Source organism: Equus caballus, chromosome 24, assembly GCF_041296265.1.
Source record: "Equus caballus isolate H_3958 breed thoroughbred chromosome 24, TB-T2T, whole genome shotgun sequence".
Taxonomy (NCBI): domain Eukaryota; kingdom Metazoa; phylum Chordata; class Mammalia; order Perissodactyla; family Equidae; genus Equus; species Equus caballus.
Window position 1 is genome coordinate 54553581 of NC_091707.1, and position 21272 is coordinate 54574852.

Below are 21272 nucleotides of genomic sequence, written 5' to 3' on the forward strand. Positions count from 1 at the left end.
TGTCCTGGCTGAGACAGACAGAGAAGTCATTTAGTGTCCCAGGCCCTGTGACAGAAGTGTGTGCCAGGTGCCATGGGGTTTTCAGACCAGTGCAAAACTGGGGAAGGGTGGAGGGGGATCCTGGGTGCTGAGGGGTGAGCCTGGAACAAAAAGGAAGGGTGCCCTTGTGGGTGGGGGCCAGTCTAGGCAGAGGGGGAAGGAAGAGCCCAGAAGCCAGGCAGCTGGGGAGCCCGAGGCCTTCCCTGTGGGTGGAGTGGGGATGGGGTCAGGGCGAGGGGCGCGTGTAGCTCATGTCACAACGTGTCACCCTGCTCCTGGCCCTGACCTGTATCGAGGCCCTTTCTCAGCCCCCATGTCAGCGGTTTTCCAAGTGGGAATGGCTGAGGTGAGGGACTCGGAGGGTTTGGGCTGATGGCCCTGGATCCCCCGCATAGCAACTGAGTGGTTTGGGGGGGTCCAGCCTCCCCTGAGGGTGGCAGCACCCGACAGACTGAGGTACAGTGAGGTTGCTCCCTGTGGCTGACCTGGGCCAAGGGTGAGGGCCACGTCTTGCAGGGACAAAGGGCCTCACCCACCTCAGCTCCCCGATGCCTGCTGTGTCTGGGCCTGGGGGAGGGCTAGCTGGGCAGCGGGCCCTGTCCTGCCTCCACCCCCTCTGCTCGGTGTGGGCCCCAGCCCCGCAGCCAGAGAGCTCCCATCCAACCCTTGCGATGGGCAGTGGGGCCAGCAGCCTTGGGAGCCTGGAGGAAGAGCTTCACCCTGACCAGAGGGGTCCGGGGCAGTCCTGTGGCCCTCTTGCAGGTCTGCCTCCACCCCCCGCAGTTTTTCCCCATCCCTGGGCCTCAGCTTCCTCACCCTTACACCAAAGATTGGAACCAGAAAGGGGCACTTGCTCTGAGAAGCCCTCCCAGACACCCCTCCCTTCCACCGCACTCTCGGGTTTACAGTGTGAGGGGCCTTCCCAGGGCTAGACCGGGGGCTCCCAGGAGGGCACAAAGCAGCTGCCAAGGAATGTGTGGGGGAATGACTGAAGAAGCACCTTGCACTCAGCTCCAGGCTGGCATCCTGTGGGGCACCACTGGCTCCCCAGGAGACACCCCATCCAGAGTCTGAGTGGAAGGCAGAACGGGGACATCTTTCCCTGGAGTCAGCTCTCCAGGACGGAAAGCTAGGGTAGGCTGGGGCGGCCAGACTCCCTCTGACGGCAGGCTCTTCCTCTGTGCAGAGTTCATCCGGAGGACGGAGAGCACCCCGCGGCCCACAGCGCGCGCTCCCACCAATGCACCCCGCCGCAGCCGCCCCACAGCTGCTCCTCCCGCGCCCACCCCGCGGCCGGCACGGCCCACCCGGCGGCCTGGGGGCCGGAGAGGCGGCGGGCGGCGGCGGGGGCGGCCGGGCACAGCGGACCCCGCGCCCTCGAACGGTGCCGTGCGCCTGGTGCGGCCCGCGGGCTTGAGTCCAGGCCGCGGGCGCGTGGAGGTGTTCGCGGGCGGACGTTGGGGCACCGTGTGCGACGACGCCTGGGACACCAAGGCCGCGGCCGTCGTGTGCCGCCAGCTGGGCTTTGCGCACGTGGTGCGCGCCACCAAGCGCGCGGAGTTCGGCGAAGGCCGCGCACTGCCCATCCTGCTGGACGACGTGCGCTGCAAGGGCGGCGAGCGCACCCTGCTGGAGTGCACGCACGCTGGCGTGGGCACGCACAACTGCGACCACCAGGAGGACGCGGGCGTCGTGTGCAGCCGAGAGGACCCCGACCTGTAGCCGAGCATCCTCCCTCCGGCCGGAGCCTGGCAGAGCCCCTTTACCCTCTGCGCGCCTGGTGCGTGCACGCGAGTCCCAAGGTGGAGGAAGTCGGGGGGTGTGGTGCAGGAGGTGGCGCATCTGTGATGCTGTCCTGTGGACCCGTGTGAGGTGTATGCAGTGCATGTGTGTCCTCTGCAGACTGAAAGCCAGAGCGCGTGGTTGGGTCTGAGTGGTCCCTGTGGGTGTGTGGTGGTGAGCCTGAGCTGTTCATTTCTTACCTTGAGCACCCCAAGCAGCAGCAGGAGCATCATCTGGCAGTGGAACCCTGAGTGCTGAGGGCAGCCACTCTTCAAGGACAGACATGGCCCCTGGCTGCATTAACAGAGGCACAGCAGGCAAACTGAGGGAGGGGCCAGGCCTGCCCTGCCCATGGCTGGAAGGGAAGGCCCAGCTGAGGAATGTGTGGCCTGAGGGTGGCCCAAACAGCGTGGACTCGTGGCCCAGCAGTCAGAGGTACTGAGAACAGGAAGGCATCCAGTGGGGCAGAGGGCAGCCGTCAGACCAATGGGTCCAGGGTGACCCTAGGCCATGGATACCGTAATGAGGGGCAGGTTACCTGGGGAGGGCTGGCTGGGGGACACTGGACCTCTGGGAGAAGCATCCTGGTCACCTTGGACCTCATCATCACGCTGGGCCCATGTGGGTGCTCTGGGGAGGGTGCTGAGCCCCCCAACCCTGAGGCTTGACTCTCCCCTACTCTCTGGGACCGAAGCCACCCCTGTTGGCTTGGCCAAGCTCCCACCTGCCCACTCCAAGCACCTGGGCCCCTGGGCTTCTCTACTTTGAAGGCTGTGTTGGGGCCACTGGGGCCACCTCTGTCATCTCCAAACCCACGCCTGCTCACTGAAATGCCAGGGTCCCCTCTAATTCCTCCAGCCCCACCCGGGGCCGACCAGGCTGTGGGTCCAGTGAGACTACTGATGCTCTGTCCCACAGGGCTGTGCCAACAATGTGACTGTTTACAGACCCCTTCCTGCCTCTTTTGTCTGACCCAGGCTTGCCTGGGAGCTGGGGATGGGGGTGCAGGGAGGGGCTGGCGGCGTGGGGGGCTGGGCCAGCAGCCTCGCTCCTGCTCACAGGTGGAAATTCCTTTACCCACTGAGGGCCTCAGCCCTGGCTCGAGCCAGACCTGTCAAGGGGCATCAGGTACAGCTGGGCTCAGCCTCTGATTGGGGGACGGGTTGGACAGGATATGGCCTGTGTTGCGGGGCTGCAAGGGCTCTCAGGGGGGCACCCCCACCTGATCTCTGTGTTGTTCTGAGAGTCGAGCTGGCACGAGGGCCATGTGCCTGGCAGAGGCAGTGGCTCTGTGAAGCTCTGCCGGGTGAAGCTGCATGTGGCTGCAGAAGAAAGCTGCAGGGTCGCCCTCTCGGACACCTACTCTGCCCTAAGTGGGGTCGGCGAGGGCCCTGGGCCCTTGTGGCCTGTCTGGCCCTGGTGAGTCCCCCGTGGGAACCCGGGTTAGCCCTGCCGTCCAGTGGGGCCTACGTGCTGGGCACCGTCGTGAGAACAGTGCAGTGTATGCGAACCTGCTCAGTGCCCAGGACAGCTGCCCTTCCTGCCCCTCCCCGCCGTGCTGCACTCCCGCCTCCTTTCAAGGCTTGTAGGCCGCGCCACCGCAAGGTGTGACCTGGCACGTGGGGCAGAAGTGATGGGGGACACCTGCCCCTGCACCTCAGCACCGACAGCCAGGGGCCCCCCTCTGGGGCTCCAGCACCTTCCCCCAAGTGGCGGAGTGGTCTGGCCCTGAGCGTCACTGTTGTTTTGCAGGGTGACTGGGAGAAGTCCCAGGTGCCTCCACTCCCCGGGGCAGCGCTGGCCTTGGCCTGCCAGTCCTCCAGACAGGGTCCCCCCCGGGGTCCGGACAAGACGTGGGCTGCGGCCTGACTCCTGAGCAAGAAATTAACTCCGACCGGCTGCTCCTGAATAGTAATATCCTGAGGTGGCCAGCTGGCATTCGCAGGGCACTTACTGTGTGCTAGGCACTGTTCTAGAAGCTTTACATATTCCTTACTCCTTTAATCCTCAAAATAGCTCTATGAGGCAGGTGCCATAGTCACCCCTCGTTTTACAGATGTGAAAGCTGAGGCCCAGGGGGGCTTAGTTACTTGCCAGATGTCGCACAGCCAATATTTGAAACCAGAGAGTCTGGCCCTGGAGCCCCAGCTGTGGGCTGTCACCCTGTGCTGCCTAAAGAGCATGGAACTCCCCTCTTTGGGCCCCATCATTGTACAGATGGGGACACAAGCCCAGGGAGGGGCAGAGCCAGGTGTGGACTCCCTCTCCAGTGCTCCTTTCACTCCAGTGCCTACAGCTGGCTCCAAGGAAGCATTCACAAGTGACTCTGTCCCCAGGGTCTTTGGGCCTGCTGTAGAGTCCTCCAGGGTCTCTAGGGATGGGGCCGGCCCAGGCCAAGGCTCCCTCTGCTTGCTCCCAGCCTCTGCCCTCACCCGCTCTAATCCGGCCTCCGGTCGGCAGCTAGAGGGATCTCTCAGAGCCTAAGCTGCTTAGGCTGCTTCACCCGCAGCAGAGCTCCGGAGCCCCTGGAGCCCACTGCTGCAGGGATGTCCCAGGTGTGGCCCCACACCCAGGACCGCATCCGTGGTGTCAGCCTCGCGTAACAACACTCCGGGGCCCTGAGCGGGCCTCATTTCTTCCTCGTTCACCTGCATCCCTCAGCCAGACCAGGGCCCTGAGTAGCCACCCTTCTCCTCTGACAACAGGAAAGGCCCTCTGCCCTGACAGCTGAGTCAGTGGCTAAGGCATGCAAGCTAGTGGGCAACCGTCAGCTCCCCAAGGCACCCCTGGGTTTACGCCTGGCAAATGCTCAACTGGGAGGCTAGAGATGGGGGTTCCAGCCTTGGCTGTGTGACCTTGGGGGGAGGTCACTTAACCTCTCTGAACCTCATTGGAAACCAGATAATCAGCACGATTATTGGAAGAAAAATGAGGTAACATTTACCAACAAGCCCAGCTAGTTCCGGGTTGCTTCCTGGACAGAAAGCTCAATACCAGGCTGGTGGTGTCCACACTGGTGGCTGCCAACTGCGCAAGACAGGGTGGGAAGGAGCATGCTGTGTGGAGGGACCAGCATGAGAAAGATCTGGGGACAAGTCCTCAAAATGGGAGGAAGATGAGCCCCTTCACGCTGCTCTGTGGAACCCAAGTCTTCCTGTGGGGGCGTCTGTTCTCTCACCGGCCCTGCTGAGAGCTAGCGTTTATTGAGGACTGACTGTGTGCCAGGTGCCTCAGGGGTGCCAGCTCATCTAAGCCTCACAGTGGCCCCATAAGGCACCCTTGACATCACCATCCTTCTTTTCCAGATAAGAGCACAGATCCCCAGGGAGGGTAGTCTTGGGTCCCACGTTCAGAAGGGGAGGCAGCTTTGAGCTGCTCAAGTGTGGGCAGCTGCTTCAGAGCCACCTCTTCTGCCTGCATCTCCCTCTACTTCCTGCTGGGAAACCACTTCCTGTATGGCATCGTCTACACTGCTGGTTCTCAAACTCGAGCAGAATCACTTGCAGGGCTGGTTAAAACACAAGTCGCTGGGGTCCTGTTAGAGATTTTGACTCAGCAAGTCTCCTTGAGGCTGAGAATTTGCACTGTCACACCGGCGGGACTGAGATTTGCATTGTGACACCGGTGATGCTGATGCTGCTGGCCTGCGGGCCACACTTTGAGAATCGTTGTCTATACTAGTGCTGTCCAATAGAAATATAATATGAGCCACATAGGTAATTTAAAATTTTTTGGTAGCCGTGTTAAAAGTAAGAAGAAACAAGTGGAATTAATTTCAACAGTATATTTTATTTAACCCAACGTATTCAAAAATTATCATTTTAATCAATATAAAAATATCCATGAGATTTTTTACATTCTTTTTTTGGTATTAAATTGATGTAATCCAGTGTGTATTTCACACACACAGCACATCTCAATTTGGACTAGCCACGTTTCAAGTGTCCCCCTGCCACGTGTGACCAACAGCTACCATGTCGGAGAGCCTTCCTCCAGATCTTCCCAGCGAAGGGCCAGGTGGTTGGCCACGTGCTTCCAGGCAGCGCCCTCTACTGGCAGCTGGTAGAGCTGCCTGCACAGGCAAAGGACCCCGGATCTCGTGTGCCTGCCGTCTCAACATTGCCCACCGGATCACAGGAGAGCTGGGAGAATCAGAGGGGGTGGGCAATGAGGACTTGGTGCTCATAAAGAGGGAACACTCTTGACTCATCCCAGTCAGGGACAGGGGTGCTCTGTTGACAAAAATGGCGGGGTGAGCCATGGTCACATTGAGCCAGAGGTCACCGGTGTGGACAGATGCACCAGAGAATGTTAGTGCCCACTGCTCTCCTTAGCTCTAGTTGGACAGGCTTGCACTCACGGTGGCACCAAGGCTGCCCCATCCCCACCTCATGTGGGAACCCAAACGGTGCCCAAGCAGTTCAAGTTCAAGATCTGGCTCTGCCCTCAAAGAACAATTATTCGGGGTCCTCTCTCCAACTTGCCCCCAAACCCTGCAGCTGTCACAGCCCAGGAGGGGCTGTCTGACCTCTCCACCTCCCTCTCCCCCAAGCCAGGCCAGCTAGAGGTCCTTTGCGCGCGCCTGCACCTGCTCCTCACCGCCACATGGGGGCGCAATGGCAAGCCAAAGTCTCGCAGCCATACGGGAGGCGGGTCCAGGTCCCCGAGCCGGGATGGACGTCCAGGCTGCAGTGGCCAGGGGCCAGAAATCCTGCCTCCGCTATGCTTGGTCCAGCTGTTAATCTTGGCCCTGTCTATCTCCCTGAAGCCCACACACCCCTAACGGTCATGTCCTGGCTGTACCTGGGAAGGCGGTACATAGGACTTCTCTATTTCCCAGTCCCCAAACCTCTCCGATCCTGGCCCACGAAGCAGGGTATGTCCTCTTCTCAGACACCCAGCAGCATCTATCTTTGGGAGCCCCTTCCCCAGTCCGGAGCATCGTTATCTGGACTAGGAGTGGGCATGCCTGGCCCTTGCCATCCACTGCTTTCTCTCTGAGTGGCCTGAATGTGGGAAGTGGGAACTGAACAGCCCAGAGTGGCCTCTTCTGTCATACTCAGATGGGAAAGGAGAAGCAGGTTATAAGAGGGAGGGCAGTCTTGGGTATGAGTTCAGAAATACCCTCTGGCCGCTCCGAGCACATTTCTCGCTTTCCCTTTAGGGCGATCTTCGGTACCCAGATTTTCACCCACTCCCCTCCAACTCCAGCTCCTTTGGACCCGGGTCCGCGCCTCTGATGGGGCTTCCCCTGGGTCTGGGACGTTCTGGAGGAGTCTGAGACTCTGGGAGAGCAGCCTCGGGTTCAGCCGTGCGCTCTTCCTTCGTAGACACAGCCTCCTTGTGTCCCCGGGGTCCTCAACACCTGCCCTGTGGACCCCGCTAGCGGACCGCGAGCGCTCGGTGTGGACAGGCCAGGCAGCGGAAACTAGCCTTGGGGCATGGGGGTTCCAGAGAGCGGTTTGGGGACAGTGGGCGTAATACAAAAATTTGGAGCCTGGGATGGGTTTTCCAGGAAGGTTTTAGGGAGCAGGAAGGGTCCTAGGACCGCGCACGGAGAAACGCCGTTATTTGGAGGCGCCAAAGAGGGCGGAACCAGCCAGGAGGACTTAGCGCCGCAGCCAGGGCTGCCAGCGCAGAGGAATCAGGGTTGCCAGGGACAACGCGTTCTGGGCGGAGCTGCTGTGGGGGTGGAGCTTGAGGGCTGGGGGCGGAGCCTGAGGGAGGCAGGGAGAGGGCGGGGCCTTGGGGGGGGTCTCAGTCAGAAGCGGAGTTGTGATTGGCGGAGACCACACGCCGGGGCGGGGCCTGGGCTGGAGCGGCGTTGGGGTTGGGGCGGAGCCTTGGGAGGGGCGGGGCGGAGCGGGGGCGGGCCCTGAGAGCCGGAGCCGGAGGCGGAGACGTGGTTGGCGGGGACGGAGCGGCCTGGGAGGGGTCGGAGCCGGCGGGGGCGGAGCCGAGCGGGCGAGGGCGGCGCTGGGTCGCGCCGGGCCTGGGGCGGAGGCGGCGCGCGGCGCTGACAGCTGAGTCGGCTCGCGGCCTCCCGCCCCCTCGGTGCCCGGCCCCGACCCCGGCCCGGCCTGCCCCGGAGCCATGAGCCCCGGGCTGCTGCTGCTGCTCGGCAGCGCCGTCCTGGTCGCCTTCGGCCTCTGCTGCACCTTCGTGCACCGCGCTCGCAGCCGCTACGAGCACATCCCCGGGCCGCCGAGGCCCAGGTGAGCGGGGGGGTGGGGGCGGGGGCCTGGATGGGGCGCTCGAATGGGGGGCCGGGGGACTGCGTCCAAGCCGGCGTCGGGACCGGGGGTCCAGCCTCGCCATTGCGCGCGGCCGTTTGGAGACGGTGGCCGGGAGAGGGGCGCTAACTATTCTTAGTAACAAATTACTCACAGCCGCAGCAGCTGCTCGGCGCCCACCGCGCTCTGCTGGGCCCCACTAACGTGATGGCAGCGACAGCCCTGTTAGGTAGGCGCTATTGCTACCCCATCGTTCAGACGAGGAGACTGAGGCGCGCAGAGGCAAAGTCACCTGCCCAAGGTCACACAGTTGGTAAGCCTAGATTTAAACCCAGGTGAGCCTGGCTCTAAAGTGGGCGCTCTTAACTTTGGGACTTGGATGGGGTCACTCAGCCTGCACTGGAACACACTGCATTTTGGTCACATTCCCTTTGTTTGTATTTCTGTCCTGGCGCATCCTCTTTGTCTTTTCCTTAGTACTTCCATTCCATCCTTAGCCCCCACCCCCATCCACCTTACCTCCCCCTCACCAGCAGCTTACCTTTCTGAAGCTTGAATCAGACGTGTCATTTCTCTGCTCCACAGGCTTCTCATCACTTTAGAACTAAATCTAATTCTAAATTAAGTCCTCTCCGTGGCCAGCAAGGCCCATGCTGAGCTCTCAGAACGCTTTCCATACTGTTCTCTGCCCCCTGCCTTACTCACAGCTGCCCTCGGTCTTTCTGCACTGCCCCCAGCTCGTTCCCTCCTCCAGCATCTTGCTGTTCCCCAACCACCCTGTGGAAACCCCACTCAGCCCCAAACTCCTTATGGGGCTGTCACTCATGAAGTTACCTTCTTGTCACCTGTTGACTGTCTGTCTCCCCCTTTAGAATGTGAGCCCCTGGAGGGCAGGGATGCTGTATGTTCACTTATGTATGCCCAGCGCCTGGCACATTGCAGATGCTCGATGCTCAATAAATATTTGTTGAATGAATGAATAAACAATGGTATTAGACACACTTTTTAAAATCTCAGGACATGAACATTCTAGAAGGCACCCACCTCCAGCACAAGCCAGATGCCCTGGCTTTAGAAGCCTGAATCCCTGTTTGGTGGGTTTGGGAAAGATCTCTGTGGCTGGTGACATAGGGAGGCAACTGCTCTCCCTACTGGTTCTTTGTCCTCCCGGGTGCCCTCACCCACCTTGGGGTCTTCCTGATCTCACTTCTCTTACTTAGCATCTCCATCTTCCACTCCACCTGGATGATGCTTCCCCCAGCCTTCCAGGCTTGGCTTAAATGCTCCCTCCTCAGGGAAGTCCCAGCTGCTCCCACCCCTGAATATATTGTTCATTTTATAAACTCTAAGTCACTGTAATGGTGACTGGGTAATTATTTGTGCCACCTCTTGTTAAGTGTGTGTCTCTGCCGTAGGCCTGTGTGTGTCTCATTCACTGCTGTGTCCCCAGCCTCTAGCACAGCAGCACCTGGGACATGCATAGTAGAGACTTGATAAACAGTGATTCAAGGTAGATGGTGGAAATCTCCTACAAGTTCTGTTGGGTACACTCTCACCCTTTCAGGCTTTCAAATCAGCCATCAACAGCTTGGAATTGAGTGAGCTCTGTGCTTCTTCTGATTGATCTCCTCAGAACTTGGCCTTCCTGTAAACGTCCCCAGTGCTTCAAGCCTGCAGACCCGGGCCAGTCTCTGTGTCTTGAGAAGGCAGAACTTAAATCAAGCTCCTCTCCCTACATCTCTTTTTTCAAATTGCATTTTAAAAATAAACTTATGTATGCCATAAAAGTTACCCTTTTAAAGGGTTCAATTCAGTGTTTTTTAGTGTAGTGACAGGGTTGTGCAACCATCACCACCAGTTCCAGAACATTTTCATCACCCCAACAAGAAATTTCATACCCTTGGCTGTCAGTCCTCGTCTCCCCCACCCCAGCCCTAGGCAACCACTAATCTGCTTTCTGTCTCTATAGATTTGCCTGTTCTGGACATTTCATATAAATGGAATCATACAATATGTGGCCTTTTGTGTCTGGCTTCTTTCACTCAGCATCATGTTTTCAAGGATCATCCATGTAGCAGCGTGTGTCCGTATTTCTTTCCTTTTTATGCCTGAATCCTCCCCCAAATCTTACACCACAGAATCTACATGTGACCTACAGGTGTGTGTGGGTGGCTGGAGGCGTGGGGGGAGGCTGAATATAATTCTGGTTGGGTTCTTTATTCTGCGGAGGTGAACTGAACGATGCATATGCAGAAAGATTTTGGATTAAAACTTGGTTGGTGGTCAAATATAAAGCTGTACCAAACGAAAGTTCTGGAACTTCTTGTGACACAAATCAGATGCTTTGGCATTCAAGGCCTGGATCCCCAAGCCACAACTGGTAACAGCTTGATAGACAGGAAATCTGTGTCTTGAGTCCCCAGCAGTGGTATGTGCCCCTTGGTGCTTTGGGGTTTTGCCAGCTTGCAGGCAAGGAACCCTCTGCCCTGCAAGAGGCACCTGCTGTGCTCCCCCACCCCCACCCTTCATCCTCCTTATCCTGCAGAAATCACCAGGATGCCCTCCCTAAGTGCCACACCTCTGTGTTCTTATTAGAGACAACTTCCTACTGCAAGAGTCCGTGTAACAGCTGAAAGCTCAGACCCCACATGCTGATCCCACACAAACACACAACAGCTTCTTTATTCCCTGTCGCTGCTCTAAACATCCTCATTGGCCCCCACTCTCCTGATAGTGTAGGCTGAACGTAAACTTTACAACGAAAGTCTCTCTCTCCCAGTGTTCAGTTTGGAGTAAGTTTGTCAAGTTTGGCTCCTGGGCAGTTCTGGTTCTCTCCCCTGCTCCTCCCTGCCAAGTGGCTGGGGGTGGGGGCTGTTCGAGTTGCCGGGTGGTTCCTGGCTGTGGTGGAGACCCACTGCCGGCTCTGGTGGGAGATGCATCCAGTAGACTTTGGGGGCCTGGCTGAGCCCTCACCACCACATCCCACTGGCACGAGGCACGATCATGGCCCCTCACCCTCATCCTAGTGGGGGGCCCACCCCTCAGCCATTTCATGGGCTCCCTTCATCCCCTGGGTGGCCTCGCAGTGGGCTCTCCCGATGAGCTCGGCTCCAGTGGCTCTCCAAGGCTTTCTCTGCCCACAGGAACCTTGGAAACTGCAGGTGCTGGGGACTATGCCCTCCCCTCTCTCCCTGGGCTGCTCTGCCCTATCCAGGCTGCCACCCAGGGCATGCCAGGAGGGCTTCTGTCCCCCTCATCCCAGTGTCCTCCCATCCCCTCATTCTATCATCCCTTACCTGCTTATTTCTAACACTCCACCTTCACCACCCCAGCGCCAGCGCCCCCTGCAGGAACTGGAAGGAACGAGTTTTAGTTCCCTCTCTTGCCTGGCAGTGGTGGCCCCGTGCCCTTGGCCTTCTTGAGGTGTCACTACCTTCCTCCCCAGGTGGCAGTGGACCCCAGTGGTTAGGGTGGAGGCTCTCAGACAGGCCTGGGAAGGCGAGGAGGGTCCAGATGCTGTTCTCATTCAGGCAACTCAAAACCGAGAACAGTCCCCCAAAATGTTTAGCTTTGGGGAGTGACCACGGGTACTAGATTATTCTGGAAATACAGCCAGTCATGTGTGACGTCCACGGCCCGTCTTTCTGCAGGTGGGGTTGTGTAAGTTCAAGGCCACTCCTCTCAAGGGGGCCCCAGCTGCCTGGCGGCCCACCGCACTCCCTCTGGAGCATCCGGTCTCCCACCCCACATCGGCTGCTCTTTAATACCTATCACCTCCCCTTAGTCCACACTCTCAGCCTTTATTCTTACCTCCCTCCTCCCCGAGCAAAAGGGACAGCCTGAGAGGACTTCCTCCCGGGGCTTCGCCCACAGCTGCCCACTTCCCTGCTCGGGGCCCATGTGCTCTTCCCGCCGGGACAAGCCCCTGCTGCTCAGCATGCTGCCTGGTGACACCCCCTCCCTTCTACATCATCAGTTTTCCTTCTCTTCTGCATCATCCCCATTTTTATATAATATGCTGTAAAAAAAAAAAAAAAAAACACCCTTCTCTTCCCTCTTTCTTTCCTTCCAACACTCGCCCCTGTGTCTGCACCCCCACAGCAACGCCCTCCCCCGCAGAAGACTGCCAGTCTTTGGGCTCCTGTTCCTTCCTCCCGTTCTCTCTTGAACCCACCACCCCATCAGGCTCAGGCCCCCACCTCTCCTCCTAACCTGCTTTGGCCAACATCCCTGTCACCTCCATGGAGCTGAACCCCATGGTCAGCCCTTGGTCCCCATCTCGCCTGGCCCCTCCCAGCCTGGGCCAGACGGAGCCCCCCCCCCCCAACCCGCCTCCTCCTCCTGCTTTCTTCACCGGCTTCCCTCTCCACTCTCCCCCACTCTCCTCCAGCCACCCCAACGTCTCCTGCACAGTCTTCCTGGCTGGTTGTCCCTTGGCAGCCTGTCCCCTCAACGGTGGCCCTGTCCTTGACTCTCTTCTCCATCTACACTCACCCCGTTGTGTTCTAATCCAGTTGCTGGATTAAACGCCACCTCTCTGCTCAGGACTCTCGCGGCGATGTCTCTAGTCGGAGCCCTCCCCGGAACCCCAGCCCCATGTATTGACCTGCTCGCTTCCCTTCTAGTTTAAAGGGCACCAAAAACCCAACAGGCTCAAAGCCAAGCTCCTGATTTAATCTGCTTGTCTCAGGTCGGTCCCTGGCAGCCAATCCTGAGATGAGAGTTGTGTAAGTGGTTAATGGGGGCGACCCCCGTGGGGCCTGGAGCTTGGACAGATGGAGAAGTTTAGAAGGCCAATAAAGCAAGTTAACTCTGGGGCAACTGAGGGCATCCCCCTGGGGAGCTCTGGGACCCACGTGGAGCATAAGCCCCAACGACCCGCCAAGGTGGAGGGAGCTGAGGTCGTTGGAGGAGGGCTGCCCTGGGGGTATGGGCCGGAACTTCTGGCCTGCCCCTGCCTGCAGGCAGAGTGGGGAGAACCTGGGGCAGAGTCTGGGGTGTGGTGTTCGGAGGCCTGCCCACCTGCGTGGACAAGGGCGGGGGGCGGGCAGGACGTGTCTGCTGCCCCAACCAGCCCCTTCTCGGTGCTCCTCACCTTAGTAAATAGCTCCTCCATCCTTCCAGCGCAGGGCCCAAAAGCCCAGGGTCATCCTTGACTCCTCTCAACACCACCTCCGAACCTCCAGCAAGTCCCTCTGGCTCCACCTACAACTTCCATCAGGAATCTGACTTCTCACCTCTCCTGGTGAGAGCCCTCATCACCTCCAACAGTGCCCTTCCTGGGGCCACTGCTTCCATCCCTGCCCCAAACCCACCCTGCTTAGTCCCAGCATCGCAGCAGTGAGAACGATCCATTTAGAACCCAAGTCAGGTCCCACCTCTGCTCTGCTCCAAACACTCCAGTGGCCCCTACTTCACTGAGGTCAAAGCGAAAGTGTGAACAACAGTTGCCTCGGTGACCCCATCCTGTACCAGTCTCCTCTCAAGCACTCTGCTCCAGCCACACCACCTTCTGGCTCTTCCTTGAACTTACCAAGCACGCTCCCACTTCAGGATCTTTGCACCTGCCATTCCCCCTGCCTGGAGTGCTCTCTCCCCAGATACCTTCATGGCCACATCCCTCACTTCCTGCAGCTCCTATGTCACCTTCCTAGAGAGATGTTCCCTGACCTGCCTGTATCAAATGGTCCCTGCACCCACCCCTGCTCTCCTTACCCCCTTGACTCTGATTTTTCTCCCATCACTCTCTGACTTCATATTTACTCATTTCTTTGTTTATCTACTCTGTGTCTCCCCTGGGAGAATGTGAGTTTCCTGACCCCGACAACCCCTACTGCAGTTGGTTGTCACCCCTTCTGGATGCTGTAGTAAGTGAGCCCGACCGGAATAAAGTCATACAGGAGACGGGAGGTCATGAGTACTTTGGAACGTGCCCAGGGCAACACCAGACAGGCCCGCTTACAATCTGGTGCTCACACTGCAGACTTAGCATGACTAAACCATCTACCCTGGCGAGAAAGACTGTGGGTACCCTGATAGCAGCCACACAGTGTGGCTCCCAGCCTCGGTTAATATTATATACATCAGGCTAACAACAGACCTACCTCCGGGTGGTGTCAGACCAGGTGAGGCTTAGCCTGGGGCCCAGCTCACAGTAAGTGTGCAATGACTGTGTCAGGGTAATTCCACCCAGTGTTGTTGCGCCCTGTCCACCTGCCAGCCCCCAACCTCTGCACCAGGGAGCCAGAGAGGAATAAACCGTCTCCTCTCCAAGGAGGACTCTGGAGCCAGGCAGACCTGGGTTTGCCTCCCGCCTGGTGACCCTGAGCCAGTGCCATCCCTCCCGTGCCTCAGTCCTCCCATCTGTGAAGGGGGCCCAGTAACGCTGACCTGTGGGGAAGGGAGCCCTCTTCAGTGGTGACTTCAGTGATCTTAATGTTTCCCATTTCTTCTAGTTTCCTTCTGGGACACCTCCCCTACTTTTGGAAAAAGGACGAGGTTTGTGGCCGCGTGCTCCAAGATGTGTTTTTGGATTGGTGGGTCCTAACTTGTCATTTGTTGCCCTTCCCAAGTCCAGGTCCCTCATGGGGCGGCGCCCCTCCCCGCTCCCCACCCAGCACACACACTCCCCACCCCGGTCACTCCCACCCGGAGCAGTGCCTCCTGAGTGGAGATGCAGATGAGGCCGGTTCGGAAGACACACTCTGCCTTTCGCCAACAGTGCGACCTTAGACCAGCCGTCAGAAGCTCTATGAGCCTCAGTTTCCTCATCTGTAAAGGGGGTCGGGGGTATGACTAGACAACAGTTGCTGTTTGGGCTGGAGCTTTGCACTCTTCAAAACTTTTTCAAAGCTATGATATCGCTGGATTCCCAGCACAAGCGTTTGGGGCAAAGGAGGCGTGTCGCAACCTTATTTCATGGCTGTGGAAACTGAGGCCCAGCAGGGACGTGACTAGCAGTGAGTCAGCAGCAGGACAGAGCCCCGGCCCCAGGCTCATGTTGACCCCCTCCTGGAATGGGGCCCCTGCTTCTCCTGCTGCCCCTGGGCTGATGACACTCACCTCGCTGGTAGTCGACGGCCCCCTTCGGCGCCCTTTGGTTTCCAGGGCTAAGAAGTATGGGCCTGTCGTGCGGGTCAACGTCTTCCACAAAACCTCGGTCATCGTCACGAGCCCGGAGTCGGTCAAGGTAAGAAGCAGGGCGTTCCACGGGGAGAGCCCTCCCCTTCTCTGGGGTGGGATGGGAAACTCGACCCCAGGGACCATGGGAGAAAAGTTCCATAGGCGCGGAATTCAGGCTGTTTTCCCAGGGATCCGAAAGGAAATGACGTCTTTCTCTCTCACCACCCACCATTTGGGGGGCTCTCCAAGCAGGGCTGTTTGATGTTTCAGTGAGGGGGGGTCATGGCTGTCAGGGCCAGTGGGTTGGGAGTTCCGCCCAGCTGGCGCATACACATGTGGCCAGTTAACTTCTTTGAGCCTCAGTTTCTTCATCTAAGTGGGATTATGACCCCTCCCTCTCTCTCAGGGTTATGATGAGAAATATTGTTCAATTTATTTGTCAAAAGATACTTAGTGTTTACTACGGGCCATGCACTTTTCCATGTACTTCACAACTACTAACCCATTTCATTCTCAGGGGGGTGGGGGCTCTCAGAGGCCTCAGTTTAGAGATGAAGAAACTGAGACGGGCTGCATTAATTGGTCTATAGTGTGTTCAGGATGGTGTCTTTCACGGAGGTACTAAGAATGGCCCTCAGATCGTCTGCTTTAGAGTTAGCAGAACTGGGCTCAAATCTGGGCTCTGCTACTAACTGGCTGTGGGAACTTGGACAAGTTACTTCACCCCTCTGGGCCTCAGTTTCCTCATCTGTAAAATGGGGGTGATGCCTCTCTTACGGATGGTTGTAAGAATGGAACTGAGATACTGTCTGTGAGTCATCTAGCCCGGGCCTGGCACACGGCAATTGCTCAATGAATGATGGTGCAGTTATTCTCACAGTGGGTACTTACTAGCTGATGTGTGGACGTGCTCTCTGCATGGAGGGCGGCTGTGGTGACACTCAGAGGGATAAGATGCAACTTAGGGTCTAGATCCAGAGACAAATTGAACAACCATGGTGTCTCGAACGGGATTTAAAAATCATCTTTTTTTAAAGTTTAATTTCAAATACAGACACAGTATAAGGCTTTTTAATGCATGCTACCAAAAAAGCATGCACAAAGACCTTCATGATGCTTAATGAGAAAAGAAGTTAAAAGATATATATTAATATGATGAATTACATTGAGTAATATTCAAGTGTTAAGCCAACCTTGCATTCCTGGTCATGATACTGATTGCTCATCGTTACATAGATACATGAATACAATTTGCTCATATATTGTTAAGGATTGTTATTTCTGTATTTTTTCTTTTCTTATAATGCCTTTGTCTGGTTTTGGTATCAGGTTAAAGGGCCTCGTGAGATGAGTCGGGAAATGTTCCCTCTCCCCTATTTTCAGAGAGAGTGTGTAGGAGCGATATTATTTCTTCCTTTAATGTTTGATAGAATTCACCAGTGAAACCATCTGCGCCTGGCATTTTCTTTGTGGGCAGTGTTTTTCTGTTTTGTTTTAATTATACAATTTCTTTAATTGATATATGGCCATTCAGATTTCCTATTTTTTCTTCAGTTTAGTAATTTGTGTGTTTCGAGGAATTTGTCCATCTCCTCTAAATTGTAGAGATTATTGGTATAAAGTTGCCCACAATATTTATTTAATATCTTTTTCGTGTCTACTGGATCTGTGGTGATGTCCCTTCTTTCACTCCTGAGAATAGTAATTTGGGTATTCTCTTATTTTCTTGATCAGCCTAGCAAGAGGTTTATCACTTTTTTCATCTTTTCAAAGAAACAGCTTTTGGTTTCACTGGTTTTCTGTTTGTCCATTTTCTGTTTTATTGATTTCTGCTCTTTAATTTCCTTCTTCTTCTCATCTTGGTTTTAATTTGTTTTCTAATTTTTTAAATGAGAGTTTAGACAATTGATTTTAGGCCTTGTTTCTTTTCTAATATAAGCATTTATAGCTATGTATTTCCCTGTAAGCACTGTTGTTGCTAGTGGCATCCAGTCGATTCTGACTCTTAGTGACCCTGTGTACAGCAGAGCGGAACCTTGCCTGGTCTTTTTGCCCCATCCTCTCACCTTCCAGCGCTGTATCAGACAATGCTCCACTGCTATTCACAGGATTTTCATGGCCGGGTTTTCAGAAGTGAGTGGCCAGGTCCTTCTTCCTAGTCTGACTTAGTCTGGAAGTTCCGCTGAAACCTGTCCGCCATGGGTGAGCCTGCTGGTATTAGAAATACCAGTGGCATAGCTTTCAGCATCACAGCAATACGCAGCCACCACAGTATGACAGCTGACGGACAGGTGGTGTGGTTCCCTGAAGGGGAAACAAACCCAGGCCACAGCAGTGAGAGTGCTGGCTCTTAACCCCTAAACCGCCAGGGCTGGCTCTGTAAGCAGTACTTTAGCTCAAATGTACCACAAATTTCAATACATTGTGCTTTTATTTTCATTTGGTTCAAAATATTTTCTAACTTCCCTTGTGATTTCTTCTTTGAACTATGAATTATTTAGATGTGTGTTATTCAACACACGTTCAAAATATTCTAAATGTTATAAGATTTTCCAGATATTTTTCTGTTACTCGTTTCTAATTTACTTCTGTAAGGTCAGAGAAAATACTCTTCATAATTTCAATCCTGTTAAATTAATTGAAGCTTGTTTTATGACCTAGTTTTTGGTCTATCTTTGTGAATGAGCACTTAAAAAAATGTATATTCTGCAACTGTTGAATGAAGCATTTTAGAAATGTCAGTTAGATCGAGCTGATTAATAGTGTTATTCAGATCTTCTAAATCCTTACTACCTTTCTGTCTACTTGCTTTGGCAGTTGCTGGGAGAGGAGCATTGCGCTCTCCAACCACAGTCATGGGTTTGTCTATTTCTACTTTAAGTTCTATCAATTTTGCTTTGTGTATTTTGACGTTCTGTTATTAGGTGGGTACACATATAGGATGGTTATGTCTTTGTGATAAAATGATCCCTTTATCTTTAGAAATGTCCCTCTTTATCCTTGGTGATATTCCATTTCCTGAAGTGTATTTTGCCTGGTATTACATAGCCCCTCCAGCTTTCTTATGCTTAGTGTTGCATGATGTCTCTTTTCTCTTCTTTTACTTTTAGCCTATCTGGGTTTTTGTATTCAAAGTGGATTTCTTATAGATAGCATATAGTCGTGTCTTGCTGTTTTATACACTCTGACAATCTCTGCCTTTTAATCGGAGGGCTCAGGTCATTGACATTTAATGGAATTGTCGATCTGGCTAGGTGTAAACTAGCATGCTGTGATTTGTTTTCTGTTTGTCCCATCTGCTTGTTCCCTCTTCCTCCTTTCCTGCCTTCTTTTGCACTGAGTGTGTTTTAGGATTCCATTTGCCTCTGCTTGGCCCATTAGCTCTACTGTCTCTCTCTTAGTGGTTGTCCTGGGGTTTATAGTTTATCTTTGACTTATATTGACCTGTATTCAAATATACCGCTTCATCTCTGTTTCCTTTAAAATGTTCTCTTTATCACTGGTTTCAGAAATTGGATTATGACCTGCCTTGGTGTGCTTGTCTTTCTGTTGCTTCTGTGTAAGATTCTTTGAATTTCTGGGATGTGTGGGTTCCTTGAGCCTATTTGTAATATTTGTAATAACTGTGTTCAGGTTCTTGTCTGCAAATTCCATCCTCTCTCTTATTTCTGGGCCTGGTTATACGTCAGATTTTCCCGCTCTTTGGCACGTCTAGTGATTTCACATTGAACGCTGGACCTTGTGAATTGTACATTGTTGATTTTGTTTTATTCCTCTAAAGAGCGCTGGAGGTCGTCCTGGCAGATGGTGAAGTTACTTGCAGACCAGTCTGAGCCTTTCCGGATCTGCTCTAAGGCTTTTGTAGGGCTGGTGTAGAGTAGACGTTTACTCTACAGCTAGATTAGCCCCACTATTAAGGATTGACCTTTCTGGGGTCACTAATAAAGGCCTTGTGTCTGAGGTTTGACTCTGACTGGAGGGAGCATGAACAGTTCTTGGCTTATGCTCTGACAATCATTCAGCCTATAGATGCCCAGTAATCCTTCTTTCCTCAGAAGCTGTTTTCACCTGGTCTTGTGGAATTTCACTCGACACGTGCACAGGTTGGTATTCATCCAAGGACACAAGGGATCCCCATGCAGATTTCTGCACAGGAGCTCTGTCTGGGCGTAGCTCCCTCCTCTCCGGTCCTCTGTCCTACAAATTCTGGCTGCCTCTTGCCTGCCTGGACTGCGATCTCTGCCTCATCCATTTGGAAAGGCTGCTGGGCTATATTTGAATTTCTCCTTTTAGTCCTCTGTCCTGAAATTGCCTCTGGGAAGAACTGGAGTAATCCTAGGTTGCAGGGCTCGCATCTTCGTTTTCCTTTTCCTTTGCCTGGGATTCAGGCTCGCAGTGCCTGTTGTCCAGTGTCTGAAACCTATTTTTCTGGTTGTTTATGGCAGAAGGGCAAGCCCCCCGCAGGTGTCCCTTCATGGGCAGAAGTGTGCTGTCAGTGTGGGCATCAGAGAAGGCAGCATGGCGCTGGGGGAGCCCTGTGCATCCCTCCTGTCCCGGAGCCCCGCTCACTGGGCCACCAAAGGGTCCCCAGCCCCAGGCACAGCAGACCATGTAGACACTTGTCTGTGGGGACACCTGGTCAGAGCCTGTTTCACCTCAGTGTGGGGGCTCCTTGGTTCAGGCTGGGAAGGGCTGACACAGACCCTGGACTACTCAGGGATGTTTGAGAGGGCCTGGGAGGTGGGCCTTTACTGTCAGGGTCTTTGTACAGGAGACAAAACCTGCGGGAGTGGGGTAGTGATGGAACTTGGTCTATAAATGACCGTGCTTGGGTGGGAGTGAGAGCCCCAAGAGGTGGCTCATGATGAAAGTCAGCCCTTTCTCGGGCTTCCTTTCAGCTGGAAAATTCAGCAGCCCCTTGGTTAATGTACCGTAGCGCTGTCACCCTACTGCCTCCCCACGCCCCCAGGATAAAGCTCAGCATCCCACAGGATGGGCCTCTGGGATCTGGCCCCGTGGCCTCTCCAGGCCCCTGCTGCCCCACTGCACGCACCTCTGCTTGGATACACCGGGCGACCTGGGCTTCCCGAGTGGACCTCGGCCTTCTCTCCCCTCTTTCCCATAGCACCCTGCCGGGATCCAAACCTTGTGTCCACCATTGACTGTGTGTGTGGCCTTGGGCCAGTTTTAAATCTATTTCTTCATTCATATGTAAGAAGAGTGTAAAAATATCACCCACATCTTCACCCTTGGTGGGCATTAAATGAGCTACAGCATGCTGATCTGCACCTGGCATTTATTGAGCACCACCTGTGTGCCAGGCCCTATTCTCAGCACTTTTCATGTAGAACTAATTTACTCTTCACAGCAACCCTACAGGCAGGCCCTTCTTAGCCCCATCTTCTAAGATGAGGACGCTGAGGGGTGGAGGAGATGACTAACCAGTCCAGGATCACAGAGTTGGCAGGTGGTAGAGGAGCATGTTGAGCCCAGATTCAAAGTCAAGCAAGCTGACTCCACGGCCCGAGCTGTCAACCCCTGGGCCATAGGCCTTCAGGAGCTGTGAGCTAATGTTACTGTTGCTACCATCCAGCTCTTGGTGAGGCAAGTTGACCCTTCCTCCAGGAAGCCTTCCTTGACTTCCATGGCTGGATTGGCACTAACAACACTATCTGTGCTGAGAGTCTCTCCTGTGTCCCAGACGCTCTCCCTCCAGGCTCCTCCCCTCCCCACTCCGGTTCCAGAGCAGCATCTGTCTTTTCTTGTTCTCGCCACTTCGGGAGGCGGTGGGGGAGGGCGGGGGCCCAAGTGCGGGTGTAGGAGTGAGGAAACTCCCCTGCACCACTGTCCAACTGTGTGGCCACAGGAAAGTCACCTCACCCTGCTCTGCCCTGCTTTCCTCATCCCCAAACGGATGCTGTTGCTGGGAGACAGGACTTCTGGAGGATGAGGTGGGATGACGCCTGTGAAGTGACGCTCATACCAGCGCTGGGTGTGACTGCTTGCTCAGCGCAGGGCGATTACTGGGGGCATGTTTCACAAGAGTTAAGAAAACTGCTGAGTCCTTTGCACCCTCTCACGGGTACACGGGCTCAT

General features: G+C 55.1%; 2 protein-coding genes across 9 annotated transcripts in view; both read left to right on the plus strand.

Moving 5' to 3' along the window:
- HHIPL1 (HHIP like 1) overlaps window positions 1-5676 on the plus strand; it is a 28125-nt gene extending 22449 nt beyond the window's left edge. For 3 of the 5 annotated variants that reach the window (XM_070250315.1, XM_023628371.2, XM_023628372.2), the window contains one exon: window positions 1226-5676. In XM_070250315.1, coding sequence (XP_070106416.1) covers window positions 1226-1761 — 536 coding nt within the window. In that variant the 3' untranslated portion in view covers window positions 1762-5676. The remainder of the gene's footprint in view (window positions 1-1225) is intronic. The other 2 variants (XR_011432291.1, XR_011432292.1) reach the window with 1 other exon arrangement.
- Window positions 5677-7770: 2094 nt separating this feature from the next.
- Window positions 7771-21272, plus strand: part of CYP46A1 (cytochrome P450 family 46 subfamily A member 1) — a 31320-nt gene continuing 17818 nt past the window's right edge. For 2 of the 4 annotated variants that reach the window (XR_011432077.1, XM_070249696.1), the window contains exons 1-4: window positions 7771-8036; window positions 14510-14590; window positions 15162-15243; window positions 19232-19279. Coding sequence is in view for 2 of the 4 variants with exons in the window: in XM_070249696.1 (XP_070105797.1) it covers window positions 7915-8036; window positions 14510-14590; window positions 15162-15243; window positions 19232-19279 (333 nt within the window). In the remaining 2 variants the exon portion in view is untranslated. The remainder of the gene's footprint in view (window positions 8037-14509; window positions 14591-15161; window positions 15244-19231; window positions 19280-21272) is intronic. The other 2 variants (XR_011432078.1, XM_023628375.2) reach the window with 2 other exon arrangements.